Source organism: Buteo buteo, chromosome 19 (genome assembly GCF_964188355.1).
Source record: "Buteo buteo chromosome 19, bButBut1.hap1.1, whole genome shotgun sequence".
NCBI classification, from domain to species: Eukaryota; Metazoa; Chordata; class Aves; order Accipitriformes; family Accipitridae; genus Buteo; species Buteo buteo.
In genome coordinates, this window is record NC_134189.1 from 362,628 (window position 1) to 387,759 (window position 25,132).

The 25,132-nt window shown below is 41.8% G+C and overlaps 1 protein-coding gene across 9 annotated transcripts in view; it reads left to right on the forward strand.

Moving 5' to 3' along the window:
- Positions 1–25,132, forward strand: part of TCF20 (transcription factor 20) — a 131,953-nt gene that overhangs the window by 85,584 nt on the left and 21,237 nt on the right. For 8 of the 9 annotated variants that reach the window (XR_012653610.1, XM_075051524.1, XM_075051523.1 and 5 more), the window contains one exon: positions 1,473–7,103. Coding sequence is in view for 8 of the 9 variants with exons in the window: in XM_075051524.1 (XP_074907625.1) it covers positions 1,473–7,103 (5,631 nt within the window). In the remaining variant the exon portion in view is untranslated. Of the gene's footprint in view, positions 1–1,472; positions 7,104–25,132 lie in introns of those variants that run through there. The other variant, XM_075051530.1, reaches the window with a different exon arrangement.

Sequence of the window (25,132 nt, forward strand, 5' to 3'; positions counted from 1 at the left end):
GGCAGATGGGAAAAGAGCATGATGCCAGACATTGCCTGCATCTCCTCATTTGTATGCCTGTTTTCTTGGGACTCTGGTGATCTTCTACTTGAACAAAACTTTCAAGTGCAAAACTAGACTTCAGTTCTGAGTGGGTTCAGTTGAATGTGGCAAGCACGAAACATGGCTAAATGAGAAAACATAATGCAGGCAGTTCTTCCAGGAAGTCTCCAATCTGAGGAGTCAGGGTTCTGTTTCCTGGAAAAGTGTGAGCATTGTCTTACCATTTATTTAAAGGAAGAAGTCTCTTCAGGTGGCTTTATCCAGTTTGCTTTCAGGAAGAGAAAACCACAAGGTGGTCCAGAAATGAAATGCTTTTGTAATCTGTTTATTGATTTTTATTTATTTATTTAAGTATTTTTTTAAAAGGACAATGTATATGTATATACTCATTCATTACCACACTTAATGTGTCTAGTGATGTATCAGGCTTTTACAGAGGGACTAGCTAGGGTCCCCAAACAATTTTGCAGCTGTGGTCCAATCCTTGAGGATGAGTCATGAATCTACACACTGAATAATAGATTGAAGTATGTAAGAGAGTCTTCCTGAAGTGCATTTACTTAGGAGTTGATTGTATAAATGTAGATGATCATACATGGTATTCAAAAATATATATTCTGGGTGACAAATGTTTTCAGTCAAGTTTCATTCAAGGTGATATAAAAGTCCTAAGGGAGCAAGCTGTAGACCCTTTTGCTCAAATAGAGTGGACTTGTTTTGACTTTCCATCCTTTAAAACAAAGCAGGTAGGGGAAAAAAATACCATGTTTTGTCTTACTGGGTTTGTTTTCACCTAAGTGTCACTGGAGTCGTCAGGAACAAAGCATGGAGCAGATGTCTTTGAGCATCCCTGTGCCAGTTCTTTCACAGGTTCCTGTAGATCCTTTTCATTGGAGTATCTTGGTTTGAGCTTTGGTCAATTGTTTTGAGTGTTTTCTAATGGAGATCTTTCCCAGAGTGAAACATGGGCCTTGGATTATCATTCCTACAGTAGATCCAAGTGTGGTTTGAGAGGGTTGCAGGATTCTTGTTGTTGCATCTTTAAACATGGTAGCAAAATATTTTATTACTCCCAGTAATAGCCATAGATAATAGCTGGAGGGTGAGGATTGTTTTGCAAAATACTGTTGGAAGTTTGTTTCTTCAGGGACACATAAGCAGGGGAAATGTTAATGCTGAAAATACACTCCAGCTGGTAGTAGGCTACTGACTTGTATTTTCTTGAATGTGAGTGATTCCTTTTACTTGCAGTACTTAAAAAGTTGGAGAGTTGCAAGGAGAGGGAATACAGATTGATGTACCAGAAAGTAGGAGACAAATACTAGATTTTAATTGCTACTAAAACAGTGAAATTGAGCAGTGGTATTGGTGTGACTGGGAGATGTGGATGTTATACCTTTTTTTTCCTCTTTCTTTTTCTCCCCATTTAGGAGGGCTTTCGAGCTGCTGCTCTGCTGCTGAACAGCATGCAGTCCTTTCGGGAGCAAAGTAGTTACCACGGAAACCAGCAGAGCTACCCGCAGGAAGTGCACAGTTCATCCCGACTGGAAGAGTTCAGCCCCCGCCAGCAGGCCCAGATGTTCCAGAGCTTTGGAGGAGGTGCTGGCAGTGGACGTCGTGGAGCAGCAGGAGCCTCTACAGCAATGCCTGGTGAGAGCTCTGGCCATCAGAGCTACCAAGGTTTCAGAAAAGAAGCAGGAGAGTTTTACTATATGGCTGCCAACAAAGATCCAGTGGCGTCAGGAGGGCAGCAGCCACCTCAGCGCAGGCCTTCTGGACCAGTACAGAGCTATGGGCCCCCTCAGGGGAGTAGCTTTGGGAGTCAGTATGGGAGTGAGGGACATGTGGGCCAGTTTCAAACACAGCACTCAGCCCTTGGGGGTGTATCCCACTATCAACAGGATTATACTGGTCCTTTTTCTCCAGGGAGTGCCCAGTATCAGCAGCAGGCTTCTAGCCAGCAGCAGCAGGTGCAGCAGCTGAGACAGCAGATCTATCAATCTCATCAGCCTTTACCCCAGGCTTCCAGCCAGTCTGCTTCTAGCACCTCACACTTGCAGCCAATGCAGCGGCCATCCACCCTGCCTTCCTCTGCCTCTGGGTACCAGTTACGAGTGGGTCAGTTCAGCCAACACTATCAGCCACCTTCGTCATCCTCCTCCTCCTCTTTTCCTTCCCCGCAGCGTTTTGGCCAGTCAGGACAAAATTACGATGGAAGCTACAGCGTGAATTCTGGGTCACAGTATGAAGGCCATGCTGTGGGTTCCAATGCACAGGCATATGGGACCCAGTCAAACTACAGCTTTCAGACTCAACCGATGAAAAGTTTTGAGCAGTCTAAGCTGCCCCAAAGCGGGCAGCAGGGACAGCAGCAACAGCACCCACCTCAGCATGTAATGCAGTATTCAAATGCTGCCACCAAGCTCTCTCTTCAAAGTCAAGTGGGACAGTACAGCCAGACTGAAGTTCCTGTAAGGTCACCGATGCAGTTCCACCAAAACTTCAGTCCAATCTCTAATCCATCTCCTGCTGCATCTGTGGTTCAGTCTCCAAGCTGCAGCTCTACCCCTTCTCCACTCATGCCAGGTGGAGAAAATCTCCAGTGTGGGCAAGGCAACATGTCCATGGGTTCTAGAAACCGAATCCTGCAGATGATGCCTCAGCTTAGTCCTACACCATCTATGATGCCAAGCCCCAATGCTCATGCAGGGGGATTCAAGGGGTTTGGGCTGGAAGGACTGCAGGAAAAAAGGCTCACAGATCCAGGGCTGAGCAGCCTGAGTGCTCTAAGTTCTCAAGTGGCCAATCTGCCCAACACAGTCCAGCACATGTTGCTCTCGGATGCCTTGGCACCTCAGAAAAAAAGTTCCAAAAGGTCATCCTCTTCAAAGAAGGCCGACAGCTGCACCAACTCAGAAGGCTCCTCCCAGGCGGAGGAGCAACTCAAGTCTCCCCTGGCAGAGTCCCTTGATGGTGGCTGTTCCAGTAGTTCAGAGGATCATGGGGAAAGGGTGAGACAGCTGAGTGGCCAGAGCACCAGCTCAGACACCACTTACAAAGGGGGTAACTTAGAGAGATCCAACTCCTCACCAGCACAAGGCTCTCAGAATGAGCCATCAAAACTCAGCAGCAGCCCTGCAGCTAGGGAAGATGTGGCCTCCCCTGATGGGAAGGAAGCTGTGGTGGCTGTGGAAAATGCCCCAAAAGTGAATGAAAAGGCAGTTGGGGTAATTGTCTCCCGGGAAGCCATGACAGGAAGAGTAGAAAAGTCAGGTGGACAAGATAAACCTACACAAGATGATGCTTCCACAGCCACTCAGGCACCAGCTAGTGCTAGTGGAGCAAAAGAAGCTGGGCATGCAGGGACGCAGCCAGAAACTCAAGGAGGAGGTAAAGGGAGCAAAAGTGGAGATAACACTAACCATAATGGAGAGGGGAACAGCCAGCCTGGTCATGCAGTTGTTGGGCCAAATTTTCCTGCAAGAACAGAACCTTCCAAATCTCCTGGCAGTTTAAGATACAGTTACAAGGATAATATAGCAGCTGGTATACAGAGAAATATTGGTGGCTTTCCACAGTATCCTTCTGGTCAAGAAAAAGGGGATTTTCCAGGACACAGTGAGCGCAAAGGCAGGAATGAGAAGTTTCCTAGCCTCCTACAGGAGGTCTTACAGGGGTACCACCACCATCCAGACAGAAGGTATTCTAGGAATGCACAGGAGCATTCTGGGATGGGTGGGAGTTTGGAGGGAGCCATGAGGCCCAATATCTTAATTAGTCAAACAAATGAATTGACCAACAGAGGCCTCTTAAATAAAAATATGGGGTCTCTCCTGGAAGGCCCTCACTGGGGTCCCTGGGACAGGAAGTCTAGCAGCACAGCTCCTGACATGAAGCAGATAAATCTAGCTGATTACCCTATTGCTAGAAAGTTTGATGTGGAGTCTCAGTCTTCTGCCCATGAAGGGGGAGCGCTCTCAGAGAGGAGATCAGTGATCTGTGACATATCTCCATTAAGGCAACTTGTCAGAGATCCTGGCCCTCACCCAATGGGGCACATGGGTCCTGAGGCCAGAAGTGGAAGGAGTGAACGTCTTGCCCCTGGCTTGAGCCAGTCAGTAATACTCCCTGGTGGTTTAGTATCCATGGAAACAAAGATGAAAGCTCACAGTGGGCAAATAAAAGAAGAAGATTTTGAACAATCGAAGAGCTCAGCTAGTCTCAATAATAAAAAAACAGGAGACCATTGTCATCCTGCTGGCATCAAGCATGAATCTTTCCGAGGCAATGCTAGCCCTGGAGCTGCAGTCTCCGATGCTGCTCCAGACTACATTCCCCAGCAGGACAGCAGATCGATGCAGATGAGACGAGCACCTGGCAGAACTGGAAGCAGCAGGGGTAAATCACCTTCTCAATTTCAAGATCTTGCTGATAAGCTGAAAATGTCACCAGGCAGAAGCAGAGGCCCAGGGACAGATCTGCATCACATGAACCCACACATGACACTATCTGAAAGAGTTAACAGGGGTTCCTTGCATTCTGCTTACCCTCAGAATTCAGAAGGCACATCTTTGGCTTCAGCATATCACACAAATGCTAGGCCTCATGCTTTTGGTGACCCTAACCAGAGTTTAAATTCCCAGTATCATTACAAGAGACAGATATACCAGCAACAGCAAGAAGAATACAAAGATTGGGCAAGCAGCGCGGCTCAAGGTGTGATTGCTGCAGCTCAGCACAGGCAGGAGGGAGCAAGGAAGAGCCCAAGACAACAGCAGTTTTTGGAAAGAGTAAGGAGTCCCTTAAAAAATGACAAGGATGGAATGATGTACCTTCAAGGTGGCTCTTATCATGATACTGGAAGCCAGGAAGCTGGGCGCTGTGTTATGGGGAGCGACAGTACTCAGAGCAAATGCACCGAACTAAAACACGGCAACCAGAAGTTGCAGCATCATGAATCTGGATGGGACCTGTCTCGGCAAACTTCTCCTGCCAAAAGCAGTGGCCCTCTCGGAGCAGCCAACCAAAAAAGATTTTGCCCTCAAGAAAGCGATGGGCATCGACGAGAGGAATCTACAGATTTGCCCAAGCCTAGTAATGCCATGCTCAGGCTCCCTGGCCAGGAAGACCAGTCTCCTCAAAATCCATTAATTATGAGGAGGAGAGTCCGTTCTTTCATCTCGCCTATCCCTACCAAAAGACAGCCACAGGATATGAAGAACAGTGGCAGTGAAGATAAAGGGCGACTGATGACTTCAGCAAAAGAAGGAGCTGATAAAACCTACAACTCCTATGCCCATTCATCTCAAAGCCAAGATGTTGGCAAGTCAGTTGCAAAGGGAGATTCCTTCAAGGACCTGCCAAGTCCTGACAATAGGAATTGCCCTGCTGTTTCCCTCACAAGCCCGGCTAAGACCAAAATATTGCCCCCCAGAAAGGGGCGAGGATTAAAACTGGAAGCTATTGTTCAAAAAATTACATCTCCCAATATTAGGAGAAGTGTTTCTACCAACAGTGCTGAAACTGGTGCAGATACTGTCACTCTTGATGACATCCTGTCTCTTAAGAGTGGACCTGAAGGAGGAAATGTGGCTGGACATGGACCAGAGACTGAAAAGAGGAAAGCAGACATGTCAGATCAAGTGGGGACAGCAAGCCAGGATACAACTGGTGAAATAACTCTTCCAAGATCTTCAGAAGAGTGGCAAAGCAGTGAGGATGATAAAACCAAGAAAGAGGTCCCTGAAACTGCCAGTGTGGGTAAAGAAGGAGCAGGATCCAGTGCAGTACCGCTACCTTCTCAGAAGTCAGGTGGTCAGGGAAGGTCTGACGGATCTGTAAGCGGAGCTGGAACTCTGACCTTTTCCGACCCAAAAACAATTTCCCCTTCTAGTGTGTTTACTTCTGAACCAAACCCAAAGTCTGAGGAAAAAGATGGAGATGTGACAAACATTTCACCCAAGCCAGATGGTTTCCCTCCAAAGGGATATTTTCCCTCTGGAAAGAAAAAGGGGAGGCCAATTGGGAGCGTGAACAAGCAGAAGAAGCAGCAGCAGCAACAGCAGCAACTGCCACCACCACCGCCACCCCCACCAGTACCTTCCCAGTCTTCAGAAGGGGTAGGTGGTGGTGAGCCAAAGCCAAAGAGGCAAAGGAGGGAGAGGCGAAAACCTGCAGCACAGCCACGGAAGCGGAAGCCTAGACGGGCTGCTCCGATTGTGGAGCCTCAAGAACCAGAGATCAAGCTTAAATATGCTACCCAGCCTGTAGATAAAACTGACTCCAAGAATAAGTCCTTTTTCCCTTATATTCATGTGGTAAACAAGTGTGAATTAGGCGCTGTGTGCACAATCATTAATGCGGAGGAAGAGGAGCAGAACAAATTGGTGAGGGGTCGGAAAGGGCAAAGGTCTTCAACACCCCCTCCTAGCAATGCGGAGAGCAAAGTGCTGCCCACCTCAACTTTCATGCTGCAGGGCCCTGTAGTAACAGAGTCTTCTGTCTTAGGGCATCTGGTTTGCTGCCTGTGTGGCAAATGGGCCAGCTATCGTAACATGGGTGACCTCTTTGGTCCTTTCTACCCCCAGGATTATGCAGCTACCTTGCCCAAGAACCCGCCTCCAAAGAGGGCCACAGAAATGCAGAGCAAGGTCAAGGTACGGCACAAAAGTGCTTCTAATGGTTCCAAGACGGATACAGAAGAGGAGGAGGAACAGCAACAACAGAAGGAACAAAGAAGCCTAGCTGCTCATCCCCGCTTTAAAAGGCGGCACCGCTCTGAGGACTGTAGTGGAGCCTCTAGGTCACTTTCAAGGGGAGCTTCTTGTAAAAAAGCAACCACTGATGGTGGCAGTGGTGGTGAAAAGACTCCTTTGGACTCAAAACCCTCTATGCCCACTTCAGAAGGTGGCACTGAGCTGGAGTTACAAATTCCTGAACTACCTCTTGACAGCAATGAATTTTGGGTCCATGAGGGTTGTATTCTCTGGGCCAATGGGATCTACCTGGTCTGTGGCAGGCTCTATGGGCTGCAGGAAGCTGTGGAGATTGCAAGAGAGATGGTGAGTACCTAACATTGCTATACAAAATGATTTGTTTTCATTTGCAATATATATACCATTTGGAATACCATTTTTCCTTGTTCCTCTCTCATGTCTTAAGCGATCATCTTTCATCTTAAGTAAATCTCTAGTGATGTCCTTTTGATGACCTCGTTTAGATCTCTGCCACACCTGATCAGACAGATTTTTCAGGCATCCAAAAGCTGGGTGCTCATTACCTACTAAAAGTTCTGGATGTCCAAAGGCTTTCTCATGACTACAATGATCTTTTTTCTCCTTATTCTATCCTGTTAGATATTTAATATTCTCTAGAGCTCTTCTCGGAGTCATACAGTGAAAGGACAAGTGGCAGCAGAGACAAATTGCAACAAAGAAAATTCCAGTTAAATATTAGGCAAAAAAATTTCAGTGAGGGTGGTGAAACAATGGATTGAGGGAGGGGGAATGACAGAGAAGCTGTAGAATATCTGTTCTCAGAGATGCACAAATGTGACAGGGCAAGGCCCTAAGCAACCCACTTTACCTCTGAAGTTGGATCTAGCTTCAAAGTTGGCTCTGCTTTCAGCAGGGGTCCCTTCCAGCCTAAGTTATTCTGCAACTGTAATACCTATTACACAACTGTAGGAGAATTTGCAGTGCTTACAAAAGAAGGTGGATAGAGTAGAATCACGCAGAGGTCTGTAAGCTTTAAGTGAAACGTGAGTGGGTTTAGTATTGATGAATTCAATACAAATTATACCACAAATCATACTGATAATTGACTTTCTCCAACGCACGAGTATACGAGTGAGAAGAAATACATAGAATTAAAGCAGGGACGAAGGGAGAACTATTTACAACCACCTGGTTGTGGATGGAGACAGCTGCTATTCTTGATTTTCTTAGACAGAAGCCAACGCTAAAACCGCAGTATGATGCTTTCTTTGCCATCATCAGTATGCTGCATCCCTTTATTTATGGTTACCTTTTGCATTATGCCTTCTGTCCTGGGCCGGACCATGGAAGAAGAGGCACTAGACTACTTTTTCCTGTTGTCTTCAGATTATTGCTTTTCTAAACAGTGTGGGGATCCAGTTTTTATCTTCTCTTTGCTCTGTATTGTTACATAGAACATGCTCATTTCCTCCCCATGAGCTTTTTCTCTTCAGGTTTGATTCCTGGCTTGTTCTGCATTTTCACTCGCTGTTCTTTGACAGTAATTACATGCTGCTTTGCCCTAACTTGATTTGGCCTGCATTCTTGTTTCTAGCCTCTCATTAAACAAAGTCAATAAATTTCATTTGGTTTTCATTGAGCTGTGCCTGCATGCTTGTTCTGATGCAACTGCTGAATTTCTTATCTCTGATAATTGCAAGGTTTCTTTCAGGATCTCCACCACTGTTTGGATTCTACTTGCAATGTGGCTGTGCTTTCATATGTCTTGTAGTTCACTGGTATTTTGAATTTGGATTGCTCCAGCCTGATTTTCCCTTTTTCCTGTTTTCAGGGTGTGTCTTTCATTTATGATCCCTGTTCTCCCAACAGCAAATGCCTTCTCTGCAAGTTGTTGAGTTGTCCTCCAGCAATCCTTTTTGTGTTCTTGTACCTGCAGAGGGCGTATGCCCGGCAGAAATGGGCTACACTGATAGGCTCTAATCAAGCTTGACAAATATTACTAGCCCATTATCCACAACATTTTTATATGGGTTTTGCATGTTGTTTGACATCTAGTTCTTTCTTTGCATGGGATCTTAATGACTTTCTGACAATACACTTTGGCCTACCCTTTGTCACTTTCTTCCAACCGTTATGATCATCTCCTTGTCACAAATAGAATTTTTTTTTTTCCTTCGCTTCCAAATCCTTTAATCTGCCCTTATGGCACTGTACAGGAACATCTCCTTATCTCCCTTGAATCTTGTGTCCTTTCTCTCTACCTCTTTCCTTTAATCACTTGCTCAACTCCTAGCTTTTCTTTTCACTCATAGTACCTGTAGACACAAGTGTTTCCTTTTTTTTTTTTTTTTTTTTTTTTAAAGAAAGAAGGGTACAAAATGCCTGTGGCCTCTCTTGCCTTGCAACTACCTCTTAATTTCCTTTCCCTTTTTTCATCTCAAAATTCTTTGAGTGCATTGTCTGGGGCTCTTGTCCTCCACTGCAGCTTCGATTGTGCTCTATTACAATTGTAATCAGTGTTTACAGTGATCTCTTCCTAGCTAAGGTTCAGATCCAGTACTTCATTTTCCTTTCCCTGTCAGCTACATTTGTCACTATCAGCTGTGCTGCTCTTGAAGTATTATTCCACCTTTGTCTCCCATCTGTGTCCTCTTTTGATTACTTCCTTGCTTTCCACTATTTTTGGCAGGGGCTGTTGTTCATTACTCCCAGCTTTTTGTGGGGGGTTCACTGAAGTTCTGCTTGTGCTTCCCCTTTATCCTGCAATACCATGCCTTTGGGTATCTTTTGGTAATCTGGTCACTTTTTTCCAGAGTCTTGTAGAGCTTCCTTTTTGCTCTAGAGCCATGTTCTTCTGCCACAAACTTAAAAAATGTTCCTGAATTCATGGTGACTTCTCAGACTCTCACTTCAAAACGTGACTTTTAATTTACATCATCCTTAATCCGTTGTCACTCAGATTCACAATCTCCTAGTTTGATTTTAAAACTATTTCTTCCTCATCCTTCCTATTTAAGGCTGTAAGAAATACTGCTTACTTCCTGTGTATGAGAAGTAATATGTAGCCTTTCAGTGCTCTCCACTGTTCTGTTTGGGTCCATTTTTAATCTAGTTATAAGACTGAACTTTCAGGGACAGGGACCATTTTCCTGTGTGTGCTTTGTTTTGTTATGTCTTATACAACAAACACAGTAACAGGTGTCCTAGCTGAATGCTGGGCTCTTCTGCATTATGTCCACAGAGCAATCCATCTTTCTCTTTCACCTCTGTCACAAATAATGGAATAGGTTTTCTCCTAGGATTATTTTTTCCTTAACCTTTTTATCCTATTGTAGCAAATTGTAGTGCTGTATTCTTCTCTGGAAGCAGTATATCCTCCCCCCTTCAGTTAGGAGATGGTTATGTGCAACACAAAGGTGGTAGCCAGGGTATTCGGAGGTGTACCTGCCAGAAGCATCCCCAGGCAGCGGAAAGGCTGTTGAACTAGACTCTTTTGCCCCGCTGCCTGAGGATAGCCTTCTGGCTCAAGACAGCTGATTTTCTGTGCTCCCTTCCTTGGCAAGTGCATTTTCTTTTTGTTCCCTCTGACATGCAGTTCATCAGTGTTAGTGTCCTGGAAAAGCAGACGTGCAAACCATGAAGCTGCTTGGTAGCAGGAGAAAGTAGACGGATGTGTGTACAAGCATACAGGAATCTAGGTCTTAGATTTGGTCTAGGGTGAGGAAAGACATTGGTTTATGGCATATGAAGGGTCATGAGCCTGGAAGTGAATAATTCATGTAATGCATTCTGTGCAGATAAAATACTGCCATAATTCAAAATCTATGTAAACTGTTTGTAATACCCACAAAGGGCAAATGCGCACCAAATTTAGACTGTATCCGTACCATTGAGTTGAAATATTTTCTTCAGAGATCTGGCTCTATTGATGTTGCTTATGCAGCATTGTTTTGGGTTTGTGTGGCCAGGTTTTGGTGGTGGGTGAGGGGCCGCAGGGCCAGCTCCTGTGAGAAGCTCCTCGAAGCTCCCCGGGCTCCAAGCTGGACCCGCCTCTGGCCCAGGCCGAGCCCCTCAGCAACGGTGGTAGCACCTTGGGAGAACAGATTTCAGAAGGGAAACCTGTAGTGAGTAGTGGGATTGGAATGTGAGATGAACACCTCTGCAGATACTGAGGTTGGTGGAGGAGGAGCAGAGCAGGAGGCGGAGGAAGGGATGCCCCTGCAGCCCATGGAGGGGAGCGGGGGAGCAGATGCCCACCTGCAGCCTGGGGAGGAGCCCACGCAGGAGCAGGGGGGTGGCCCCCAAGATGGCCATGACTCCATGGGAAAGCCTGCACTGGAGCAGCCTGTGCCTGAAGGACTGCAGCCTGTGGAAAGGTTCCATGCTGGAGAAGTTTGTGGAGGACTGTCTCCCGTGGGAGGGACCCCACGCTGGAACAGGGGAAGAGTGAGTGAGGAGTCCTCGCCCTGAGGAGGAAGGAGCAGCAGAGACAACGTGGGAGGCTATATATTAATATTATTGAATATTAATGAATTAATGAATATTATTGAATATTATATGAATAAATGTCTGTGTCTTACTGCAGTGTTTTTTTTAGAACAGCCCCATAGTCCATCTCAAGGAAGGCTTAGAATGTATGTGAGATTGCTCAGAGATTGACTTGCACCAGAGGCTCTAGAAGAATTTGAGATGAGAGGTATTATCTTAAAAAGGTTTATCAAACTGTGAAGTGATTCTCCTGAGCTTTGAGCTTTTCCTTAAAATCTGATTTCACCCTAGAGAGAAAATGGTGTAAATGTATCCTCTTATCCAGCTGGTTTCCAGAGTGCTAGAGTCTGCCTTTGTCACAGGCAAAAAGGTGTTCCTTTTACTCTGGCCATTCTAGAAGGCTTCAGGGTTCTGAGAATGTGAATAGTTGATCAGATTAATTGGGCTGCTTCAGATGCAGAATGGCTTAATCCTTCTCCTTATTTTGAGGTTCAAATTAGATATCCCAGCAGATGGAGCTACCTGCCAAGTAGTCTGTCTTTCTCTGTTAGGCTGGTTGTTAAACCATAGTAAGAGTGCTAACTGCCCTTCTTCCAGTTAGACATTCTTGGTTCCAAGGCTAACAAAATCTTGAACTGAAAAAATGCCATCTCCCTAGTGCTGGATGATTCTGTTGCCTATAAAATGCTTGTTTTCAAATATTGAAGGTGGCCAGACACCGAGTTTTGGACTAGGTAAAGCAGATTGCAAGTGATTTGAGATAAGATACTTGCCTTACGATGCTAAGAATCTTACAGCAGGTATTCCTGCAGCAGGTTTGAAAATATATCCATATTCTTCCTTTGGAAATTTTTTGGTCTCTCTTCTTACAGTCATGTCAACCATTTCTTTGCATTTATAGTTTTGGAAAACTAACACTTGCATGCAGTTTGCTATAAATACCTTTAAGGAAACAGTTCCCTACCTTGTTTATCTTCTCATTGTTTTCCTATTCATGAGAAACTCATTTTCATGCGAGATGAAATCTTAGTTACCTTTGAAACTGGCAAAATTATGGAGTCACTTTGGTAGTTGTCAGCAGACTTAGTGTTCAAAAGAACTGATGGTCTTTATTCTCAGTATTAAATTTAAGAGGCTGTAAGTGAAGAACAGAACAATGCAGAGAACATTCTTTGTGTTAGGTTGAGTTGCAGAATCCGAGAAGATAGTTCTACTATTGTTTTCTAAAAAGCTGTTCACTAGGAGGTAGTATGCTGTTTCTTAGAATTTTTTTATAAAATACCTTTTTTTCCAAGACAAGAGGGTCTGGCCTAGCACAGGTATTACTTCTGGGTTTGCTTTTGTTTTGTTTTCTTCTCTCCCCCTCCCCTTGTTAGAATTGACCTTGCTGAAGGTAAATGTAGCTCTTGTTTCTGCTGACAGTACTCTGTGAAAGGAAAACTAGTTTATCCCCCTTTTAAAGATCTCTTTTAAAAGGTCTAAAGAATTTAATGCTTTTCTCATCAATCTCTGCTTCGTTCCCAGCTTGAGAAATATTTTAATCCTCATACATGGAAAGAAGTCCTTCGAACCTGTTTCCTATGTTGCTTCTGATTACAAGGATCATCTTGGGTTTCAGTCAGGAGAACTTCAGAGTAACAAGCGGTGAAGGGTAAAATCTGCCCATGATCTACTGTATAATGGAAGGAGATTCTGGGTTTTCTCTCACCAGTCTGGAATTTTGTCTGTCCAACTCTCCATGGATTATCTTTCAAAGCCTGCTACTTACCTGAAGAGGAGAAATCTACCTGCTTTAGGACTGTTAACAAGCCTGTTCAGAAGGTCAGACTGACTTTGGAGAAAGTTTAAAAACCACATATGGGCTTATAGAAGTTCGGAACCTAAATGCATGTCTCTCTCTTCTTCGCAAATTTATACTTAGATGTTTGAATTTTTGATTACTGTTGGGCAGTGGCAGCCTTCTGGCTCATGTTGAGTGTGCCTTTGTTAGTTGGTAGGACTGGAGTTAGGTTTACATATACTATCAAGATTTCATGGTGAGCAACAGAGAAGTTTTTCTTGACCACTTAAGACTCCTTATAGTTGATCTCCCACAGTATCTTATCTGTGGAAATCTGTACCATAGAAGAAATAAGGATTGCCTATCTATAATATTTTGTTTACTCTGTTGCTTTCATAGAACCGTTTTCTTTTGTTTACCTCTACCATTCTGGAGCCTAGCGGTAAATTGGGTAAAGAAAGGTGCCTAGAGGGATCACTAGGAATTAAGCTACTTATATTCTCAGATTGGGGTAATCAAAGCCTAACAAAAATGCTCCCACACTCTATAAGTAATTGCTTTTAAAAGGTTCCTGACTGTGTGGCTAATCAAATGCCTAAGCTAAGGAATCAGTATGTACTGAGAAAATTGGTGGAAGGTTAGCCACCTCTGGGAAAACAAAGCAAAACAGCTTCTAGCCCCAGAAACCTGAGTAGTGTAGCACCATGAGCCTAAAGGCGTCAGTTTATTCTGAATGTCTCCTTTGGCATAGGTGTGCTTTGTTATCCCTAAGCCATGCTGGGAGTGAGTTGCTGTCAAGAGGAGTGATCCTACTTCATCCTCTTCGCAAGCTGCTTGCTCCCACTGTTTCTCTTGTGCTAGATCTACCAACTGTGCATTTGCAAAGTGCATTGATTTTTAGCTAACTAATCAATCAGAAAACTAGCTTGGAGTGGGGGGATCTTTGTGCCAGGTTAGCCATCTGAAACCACTTACTCTCTGAACTGTGTTTGCTGCATCTGACAGGGGAGGGCCCTTTCCGCTGGTAATTATAACCATTAGATCAAGTTAGCTGTAACACAAAATTGTGCCCAGGTGACACCACTGCTTGAAAGTGTTTTAGGCCCATGGTGCTACTCTTTCTAAGTGTTGGGAGATAAATGCTGACCTTTTACTCATTATCCTTCTTTTTAAAGAAGAAAAATGTGCAGAACCTGACTCCTCCCATACCCACCTGCCCTCCCCCTGCCAAAAAAAAAAATAGCCCTTCAAGTGAAGTTCTGCATCAGGTCAGGGTTCAGCTGAAATAACAATCTGCTGCTTCAAGACCATATGCCTGACAAGCACAGGAAGGGAAAACCTGTGTTTCTTACACCTAGACCTGTAACTGTAGGGAGAAATTTCCATAGTAGGAAGAAGTGACACTGGAGCTTGTTAATTTTTCACTGTGGGGAAAGGGAAACCAGTAATGAATTTAAAACCTGCCTGTTAGCAGTGGTTGAAAAAAAGGGGTGTATTGAGAACATTGCTTATTTTTATCTCTGGCAACAGCTTTTAGTATGCTTTAACCCCTCAAGTGAGGAGTGCCACAGAGTGTCAAGGCATCTTCCAGTTACCCTCAGAGTGGTTGACTTCTTGGTTTTCATTGATGGACTGTGTCCAAACACCTAGTTGCCTGAGCCGGAAATGTGCTTGCTCTTTCTTGAAGACCGTCCTTAGTACAATTAATTTAATAATCATTTTCATTCCTTGGGAAATTGCAGCATCTTTAGTATTCTTCTGCAGTGTTACAAAAATAAGGAAGCATGAAATTTTGGGTGGAGAAGAAATTCTGAAAGACAGGCTGAATAATGAACTTCAGATTTGGTTTTGTTAGAAAGGCGTTGTCATCTGCTGTGCTACTGAAACTCTCTGCGCTGTCATGACTCCTGGTCTGTAAGAGTGTGCTGCCACAGAGATGAGAACCTGGTAGGAGCCCCTGTTGTATCTCAGTTCATTGCCTTCCTCTGGTAGGGACCTAGAAGCATGAATGACTAGGGCTACAGCACTTTGTAGCTCACAGCAGTTCTGTATATTGCTATCAACAAGCCTCGAATGCCGAAGAGGTGAGCAGACAGAATCCACACCTACATTTCTGATGCATATATTTCAATATCTTGTGTGATTTGAAGCCATTAATTACATTTGTGAAATGAAGCTGGCTTTCCTTGGCTTTATTGTGAGTACAAATCAGGTAAAACTGGTGCAGTGTGTTGATGATCATGGATTGTAGATGGCAGGAAGTACAGTTTAGTTGAGGTCTTAAACATAAATATGATATTGGGAAAAGAGGAAAGACTTTTTCCAGCGTCAGCCTTTTGTATGGGGGCAGAGAGAAGATGAAGCGTAGGCAGGGAATTAATTTCTGTGCATCTTTACTAAGCAGACTCCTTTGCTGTTAGTTTATCCCAAAGTATGGGCATTACGTCAGCGCTTGCGTGTGGTTTTATATTTTACTGTTTGTCTACCGTGTGGAGTGAGGAAAGCGGAAAACAGATTTACTGACAATAGAGTGTTGGGAAAGAACAAAATGTTTAACCACTTGCATTAGTTGTAGCCAGGAGCACTGGAAGGCAACTTGTATGTATAAAGGAGCTTGCTCATGCCACAGTTGTGGCCTTTCCATAACGCATCAGGGATCCTCAAAATCTATGTACAGTTTTCATTTAAAAATACATTTAAGTAACTTTAATTTCTAAGAAGCTCTTCCAAATGTGAAGGGGGCCTTCTCTGTGCAGGAGATTTCTAAACAGAGCTTTAGAGCTTTTTGTCTGGCTATCCACAAGCTCACACAATCCTTTTTTGTAAGATTTAAGTTGCCTGTTAGTGTAGAGATGCCAAACTCTTGCTAAATTCTCATAGCAAGTGAATACAATCCATTTATGTATCATTTTAGCCTGAATCTTTTTAAGCTGTGCTGGCAGAAAGGTTAAGATTCCCCAAAATTGGGGAGGAGGGTTGTTGTGCTGTTTGTGTTTTGTTAACTTAAACTGAACTCATTTTTTTTAACTTGGACTAATTCCAGATGCTAGTCATTTGATCTGTATCCCCTTAGCTTCATTAGAAAAATGTTACTACCAAATAAGTGTTGAAGGGCATTCAGGAACTTCAGAAGTTTATTCTGCTCCATGCCTCTGTGTTTAAAAAGCCCTATATTTGATTACAACTAGGGAAAAATGCAAACTTTAAAAAATATTTTCCCTGATTTTGAAAAAATATTTCTTCTTAATCTCTCTTTGTGTGTTCAGTTTGATAAGAGCTTAATTTATGGAGGTAGGAATTCATAACTTTCTGTTATATAATATTGTATGGATTATTAGAATTATGTTCTATCATTTGTAAGACTTTTTAAATAAAAAAAATTTACAGTCTCTGTTTTATTTTAAAAATAAACGTTAGCCTGAATCCTTTGATCACTGAATAAGCAAAAACAACACTTCAGCTATACTAATGTTCTACCATTCATAATAAAGGAAAGCTCTTCAAACACTGCGATGCAAACCAGGTTCATAAAAAGCTATATAAGCATAGTGTTTTGTGCAGTAGCCAGGCTGGGGTAGGAATGGTACAGGCAAAACTGAGATGCTTACTGATGGTGGTGTGAGATTTTTTAAAAATACAATATAGAAAGCAATTTTTAAACTTTTTTCTTTTCAAGAGTAAATTTTCATCTGTCTGCTCATTATAAACCTAGTTATATAACCCCAATATCTTTTTTTTTTAATTAGAGAAATATGTTCTGAAAGAGGTTAGATTAATTTCCCTAGATTTAGAAAGATGAGTAAAAATAAAACTGAAGTATGATGAGTATTCATGTAATAATTTTAGAAACTACAGCAAAATTAAAACTCATTTTTTTGCCTTGGAGAATGTTACTCTGCAGAGACAAGAACTGGAGAGAAGAGGTTCTGTCTGTGCTGCACATTTTGCCTGAGGTTATGGAAGAAGCCAGGAATGGAGTTTGAGTTCCCTGAATCTTAAACCCATCCTTTTCAGCTAATCTAAACTGTGCTACTCTTACACTGTTGTGCTCTGCGTAGTTTTTCTTTCTTGGCAGAGGAAATATTTTTCAAACAATTTCATACACTTAGCTGGACTCTGTGTGAAGTATAGGATAGTCTTCATGGATAGAGCACTTTGGAAAAAAGTTATTAATGAACCTTCATTGTTATGGATTGGATCTCAGCCAGCTGCTTAGTGATTAAAGTTTAATTGCATGATGATTAGCTTTCATTAGTAAGCAATTAGCATTTAACAGCAGTCTTGTATTGCTAAAGCTATGGACGAGCATAAGTGGCTTGAGCCATGTTGGGAAGGTATGTAGCTGGAGATGTGGGCACAAAGTTGTCGGGGGAATATGGGGATGTGAATTCTGATGTTAGTTGCCCTCAACAGCTCATTCCTACTGCAGCATTGAGCCAGGAAGCGAGATAGGGGTGGGAAATGGAGCATATGGCCAACACAGCACAGCCGGGGCATAGGGCACAGAGACTGGCTCTGGGTTAGCCCTCATGGAGGGAGCTATCAAAAATAATGGTCTTCCTCAAAGGGCCCTTTGAAGTTCCAAGTTGCTCTTACAGTAATGCTGGTTTTCACGGTCTTAGCCCACTCCTTGCCACAACCGAAACTCTTTCTCTCTCTTTCTCCCCCTGAACTTGATGAAATTCTCTTTTTTTACTGTGATAGCAGTCCTTGATTGCCTTGTGCCATGGTGGGTAAGTTAGGGGAAAGATGAGTGCAGGGCAAGGGCTGGGGGAAGTGAAATAGATGAGGTAGTAAGTAGAGTAAGATGAGGGTGGAGGGAGGTAGGAATATAGGAAAAGGTCAAGGCTCCTTTGCTGTTAAAGGTGCAAAAGAGCAAAGTGTGTCCTCTGTAAGCCACTTCTGCTCCACTGAGGAGTCTGTTGTGAAGATGAAATATGGTGCTAATTTCATCTAGGCTTAAGATAGGGTTGTGAGAAGCCATTCTTCTCCCTCACACCTCCCCTTCTGCCAGCACTACTGCTCAGTGACTGAACCAAGTCAGGTAGCTGATCTGGCCTGTAAATTCTCCCCACCCCCACCCCTCACCCCCGTGATTTTTATCAAGATAATTTTTTGGCTGGACCAGCTTTCTTGACTCTTAGTGTCAATACCAATACAGGGAAATGCCCCAGCTAGGGATAGGAGGGGGCAGCAGGTTGTACAAGTACAAACTGATGTCTTAAAATGATCTGCAAGTGAGTGGACTGGTCAAGACCATAACTTTGGATAGAAAGTTTTTCCAGAGTGATATTACTAATTACACAAACTAGTAAATTCAATAAAAGATATATTTGAAAATTTGTCTAAGGTGGTTCTCAAATGTATATAGCTTTGCAGCATTTATTACTGATGTCAAGTGCAACCACCTAGTTGTCTAGACATATGAAAAGGTAGGGGGTTTTCCTTTTTATTATTATTGCTACTACTACTATTATTGTTGTTATTGCATGATCTAGAACCACTAGAGACTGTATGCTCCCTCCCCTCCTCTGGCCTAACTTGCCAGACAGAGTAACCTAAAGCAGGCATTTCTCTTCAGTTAAAAGGACTAAAATAGCTGCAGTTTCTTTTGAGAAATTCTAGCAGTGCTCAAGGCATGACTTGAATCATGTAGATCTACTTAAGTTGTCTTCAGACTTGCCGAGCTGTTGGTAAAAGTAGACATAGCAGTGTAGGATTTAGCATAAAATACCAACCCTACTCAAGACAAAGGCTGTGGTGAGTGGCAAAGCCCGCCCAGGCCTCTGCGCACTGCTGCTGCACTGTTTGCCAGCACCTGAGCTACCAGTGGTAAAAATAGATTGCGTATGTCTTCCTGAGGTCTGGTTGCACAACCGATTGTAGCATAAATATATATGCCTTAACTAGCTAATTGTTGTCTGTGTCCTAAGCTTTCCTTCTGTTTGAGAAAATACTAAAGATTGATGTTAAAAATCGGTTGTGCAGTCTTCACTTACTAATGATTTTTTTTTTTTTTCTGTTTCTAGCTCCTTGCATGTTTTGTTTTGATTTATGCTTAGGTCCCTTAGTTCTAACTCAGCTGTATGTTTGTCTTTTTCTCATGGTTTATCATTTCACAGTATGTGGTGGTGTTGGTACTTTGCACTATACTGCTGTTACCTGCAACTTTTCTTGAACGTTTGACTCCTTTGTTCTTACTGAGAACTCATGCTTGCTAAGTTTCAGAAAGTTACTGATGGTTAAAGGAGACTGTCCAGCTTCATAAAAAACTTACTACTAAGGGAGGGGAAAAAGGAGGAGGATGTCCTGGCATGAATTTCTGAAATGAGGACTTTTTCTAAAGGGCACTGCTGCTCAATGTGAAACTTAAAAGGAACGTAAAAGGGGGGGTGGACATGGGGGGCGGGGGGGGGGGGATGACACTGTACTTGAGTTCAGGTTTGAGAGCTGTGAACCTTTCAGACTTTGTGCCTGCACTGTCAAAAATTCCCTATGTGGCCTTTGACAACTCAGTTAATTATTCTGTAAAGCAGGCTTTAAAACCACTTATTTTGTGACCATTAAGACAAATTTGTAGGGTGCTTTGAAAATTAAAAGTACAGTATGTGCTTAAATTGTCAGATGTTCTTAATTAAATTGGAAGATTAGGGAGCTGATACAAGGTTGCATGTTTCAGTTCCATAGATGTAATGGGAGGAAGTTAAGTTTAAATTTTGTTCATGTATTATTTAGAGTCAGGTCCACAGAAGATAATAAAAATGCTTTGTTATGTGTTCATCTGATGTTAGCTTTCTCTTTTCTTGTAGAAAGTTAAAATGCTGAAGTTCCTAACTTGAATGCACTGGTACCATTGTAAATTCATTATTATATTTAATTGTTAAGTGTTTTCTGGGGGAATAACTCTTCAAGTTTAAATTTAATCACTACAATTTCAAGGTTGACACAATGCATAACCTATGCTTTCCAGGAAACCAACAATTTTTTTTAGATGTTAACTTTAGGAAATTGTTTAGGTTAGATTAGAAAAATTCCAATACCACATTATAGGTACATAAAACTATTTTCTGATGTTTTAATGCAGTCTTAACTCCTATACTTAAATTTAATTATTCCTTCTTTGAAGTGTCACACTATTGCTGGGGAGAATAAGGATTCTTTACTGATACCACATGGTACTATTCCTCTAAGCAGGAATCTGCAGAGGCAGTTCCTGGGGAACAGGAGTTTTGAATAGTTACCAGTAAATTCAGTTTTCTGGACAAATAGCTTCAAGGATAATGCCAAAAGAAGAATTTTCCGTTCTGAGTCTCTGAAGCTGTCTAACAAAGACAGCTTTACTGCTGACTTCTGCTTTTGGGCTAGTGCCTTCAGAAGGTGGAGGAATAAGAAGTGAGAAGAGGGTGTGGCTGTGTAAAATAAATCAAAAACAAAACAAAAATGCCTATATCCTTCAATTTTTGCCTCAGGTGAAAAAAGATTGAAATTTCTCTTTGATCTTGCAGTGACTTATTTCTAGTAGTCTATGGCTCATACCAGTCCTTTATATCTTAGTGTAGACTGATCTAGATTTATAAAAACTGAAGATGTGGCTTGCAAATTGTTAGATAATATTATTTCCTTTACCACAGTTCAGCAGTGTTTTGAGCCCAAAAGATCTTCATTACTTTTTTTCCCTCCAGATCTGGGGTGAACCACACAGTTCCTTAATCCTTAGACAGACGAAGTTCTTCCCCCAGGAGAACAATATTAAGTCTATCCTTTAAGGAAACTACTGACACTATCTCAGCTGCTTTGTAATATCCAGCTGGAATGCCATCCGGCCTTGGACTTTTGCTGCTATTTATATCTGCTGCCTCTTCTAAACTGCTGCTAGCTCAAATGAAGTTTTCCTGTGTTGTGTGTCTCTGGCAAGCCTACTGACCCTAGATATTTTTGAATAAATTCAGTTTAGAATTCATGAAAAATAGCTCTTATTGTAATGGGCAGTTTAAGCAGCACATATATCATTATGGTTTGTGGTTTTTTTCCTGATCCTTATTGAATAGTGAAATAACATACTCCTCTTTAAACCCATTCAAATTTTTGGCCAGCAAATGTTATTTTACATAGAGCACCTCCTCTGTATCTGAGGTAATTTCATCAATGTGTGTTACTAATTTGTTTAGTTTTCCTCAGCTGTGATTCATTATTTATTGCTGTAGTTCATGAGCTTGTATCTAAAAAAAATTATTTTTTTTAAATACTGATGTGTTACTTGACAGCTTATCACTAGAGAGAGGTGTATTGACTTACAGGCATTTCTCCTTCCGCAAGGACTGCACTTTTAGCTCTTCTCTTGGATTCATTTCACCTGCTGTTGTCGCTTGTCTTTGGCTCCTTTTCCTGGGTGGTAGCAACAGCCAGCAGTGACCTCAGGAATACTTGTGTGCACTTTGCGACTCCTTACTATAGCTCTGCCGCCAACCACTGCTTCAGTGGCCTTCTGGAGGAGCTGTCTTCTTCTTGTAATTCTCTCTTTAACAGTATTGAGTAGTGTTTTTATTTGCTACCCTTTTTCTGGAGAGACAAGTTGTTCATTTTCCAGTAAGATGAGCACTGTACCTTTTTCACCTAGCCTTACTTGCAGTGGAATGTATTGTGACTGCACAATAGGAGCAGCTCTTTAGACCTTAATTTAAGAATTGGTGTTCTTATTAATGAGTAAATGTCCATTTGGAATACTGTTGCCAAAAATTTTTTTCTAAACTATCACTTTTCACATACCTCCTTCTTTCACATTTGTCTGCCAGCTTCCTCTTTTCTTATGCCTCAAACATAAGTTACTTGTCATTATTTTTTCTGCCTTCATCCTGCTTTTTTTTCTTCTTTCAGTTTCAAGAACTTATGATCTACTTCCAATCAGTGCATCCTGGCTAATTTTATAATTTCCTAAATGAAGTGCCTCGCTTTCCAAACCTGAACGTTTACCTTTGTTTTCCTTCACCCATTTCTTCAAAGCCCTTCTTGTCTGGGATTTCTACTGAACTACTGGATATGCTTAGCCTGCTGCTGTGATGGACTCTGCCCAACACTGCTGGCTCAGTCTCAGCATTCCTATTTCATCCCTTTGCATCCACCAACGCTTTGTTCTGTATTACCAAAGTATCTTGCACAGTGTGAGTGGGTTTATGATGAGGACTTGCACAGATTATTAGAAATAATGACAAATGGTTTATTTCTGTTGGGTTACAAGTCTTTGAGTTGTTGGCAGGGGTGGACTTGTGCTGCACCCTTTTTCCTGCCAAGTTGCGTAAGTATTTAATATCTTGTAAAAATCTTTCCCATTTACAGTTTGCCTTGCTCAAAAGCATTTCCTTATTTTTAAGCCTTTACAAAGGTTTTGTTTCTGCCGAATCCACTGCCCCTAATAACATAGTGATTGTGTCCTTAATGAGCTAGATGGTTTTTTGCTTTGAGCCTTTTCGTAAATACTAAGCATCATCTCCTTTGTTTCTTTGACTAGAGAAAAACTGTTTCTGCAGTTTGCCTCTTGAAAACAAATTCCTTGAGTTTATTGCATTTTCTTGTTTATGTCAGTTTTTTTCCTTTTTTATGTCACTCCAGTCATTAATATCCAAAAGTATTGCTTTATAGGGGAGAGCTTTTGGTAATTATTTAATTTCTCAAAAACCTCTTCCCTTACGGCAGCGATGTTGCTTTGTTTTAAGGCAGCTGCATGCTGTTGTTTTATATTGTACCTGGTAGACCTTGCGCTAAATAGAAATGCACCGTATATTTGGGTATTTCCTGTAATCAGTACCCAGGATGGCTGGGAAAGAAATCTAGTACTGGCAGAAAATCCAAGTGAAGTAAATGCTCACTCTTGCTGACTGTGCTGTTCCTACAACTCTGTATGTCCTTATCACATAATCACTGCTTGAAAATTTGAATTTCTTTTTCCTATTTTAAGTCTGCTCTTCTATCTTTCAGACCTTTTTGTAACTAAATTGCACTTATTGTTGCACGTTTAATTCCCCAAATGAATAGCCAAGATAACATAAACTGTATAATTTTTTCTGCTAGACTTGCATACTTTAGCAAAATCAAATCCCTGTACTTAAAAGTGGTTGTCTGAAAGGTTTCTCTCATTCAGGGTGGCTCTTTGTCATCAAAGGAAACAAGATTTACGCATTTCTTGTCTTCTTGGACTTGGTAGTCTACATATTACTTTAATATTCCTTTTAAAATATGAAATGGTTATGAAAGTGTGTACTTAGCCTGCTTAATTTGAAATTAAACATGCTTTTTCATTACTATTTAAAGTTACTGGGTTTTGTTAATTTTGCTAAATCTGTTTTAGTCAATCATTGGTTTACTCTTGAAGTATCTAACCTCTATTCTGGTTCAGTTATGCTTGGTTCTTACTTCGTTTGTGTTTTTTTCTCTTTCCATTGTTTGAGAGGTGGGGAGGGTTCATCCTCCGCCATGACTTTCTCAGATTTTCAACAGTCTCATCTCCTAGAGTATGATCATACACATCTAAGCCTTTGATCACTCCACCGAGTGAATGAAACACTTTAGCCTTGTATGGAATAGTGAATGTTAATTTATTGCTTAAATCAAATTTTAACCCTTTTATATAGTGTTACAGTTTAGCTTAGCCTTCCTATTATGGAGGTAAGACTGAAGAGTCTGAAAAACTTGTAACCTAACAGTATAATTTCTGGGTGCCTACATTCTTTTTAACGGTCATGGGGTGTTTTTGTTGTTAATGGTGGAATTTCACAGTCAGATCTCTTGGTCTACAAAAGAACTGCCATTCCAGGCAGGTGCAAAAGTATGTTTTGTTGTGGTGTCCTGCCTCCAGCAACAGCCAGGAGCAGTTATCTTCGGAGACCTGTAGTAAGCTAGGCATGTACAGAGTGCTGCTTGGATATTTTCTCCCTCCTTTCAGCAATCGGAAATTTTAGAGTAGTCTCTTTCGTATCACTGTGTTTAAGAAGCAGTAGCATACCTACCTATCCTTGATGAATTTGTCAAACCTGTTTTTGAACTCGCTTATCTTTTGGCCAGTGCAGCATTCTTTGGCAATGACTTTCATAGTTTAATTATTTGTTGTGTGAAAAAAAGTGGATTTATTTTAAATTTAAACCTGTTACTTGCTCTTCCTTCTTGGAAATGGCTAAGAATCATTCCCTTATGCACACCATATTTGATTCTGTAGATCTCAATCCCCCTTCAGTTACCTTTTTTCCAGAATACTTAGTCTTTTCTCATATGGAAGCTTTTTATGTTCCTAGTTATCTCTGTGGTCTATCTGTTTGGGGTTTTTTTTCTGATCTGTTGTATTCCTTTATTAATAGGGTGACCAGGACCACACACCTGATAAGATGTCAGGATACTACAAGAGTAACATAGATATAATGAAGATTTGGGTTTCTTTATCAATTTCCTAATAACTTCTTACGTTTGGGCTGTCTTTTTTTTGTGGTTGCAGGGACTGCATGATGCTTCTGTCCAGGATGACTACTAATACCTTCCCATGAGTAGTAAAAGCTAATTTAGAGTCTGTCATCATGTATACGCATAGGTGAAAATATTTTCTCCATGTGTATCACTTTGCACTTAACATTAATTTTAATCATCATTTTATCATATAGTTATCCAAGATTGTGATATTGGTTTGCAGCTCTACCATCAGTTTGAGATCTGATTACCTTGGATAATTTTACAAACTTCACAGGTTTTCACACCTTATTGTTCACCCCCCTTTTCGAGAGTCTCTATAAATACAGTTGAATAGCTTAAGTGTCTGCACAGGACCTTAGAAATTTTTGCTGGCAAACCGTTCCTTATCAAAACTAACCATTTATTTCTGGTTTTGTTATTTTCTCTTTTTCCTTTGAGTTGAGGGAAATAGAATGCTCTGTTCTTCATTTCAAGTGCTTCTGTTGTACTTTAATCAGTTTTATATGTATTGAATAGGATTTCCCTTTTTAATGATATTTTTCAGTCTTTGTATTTCTCTGTTGTAGGTTTGGTTTTTGTTTTTTTTTTCTTCCATGCCATCCATTTTGGGCTGCAGCTTCCCTTTGTGCTTCAGCAGCTTGTGCAGCACTGCAGT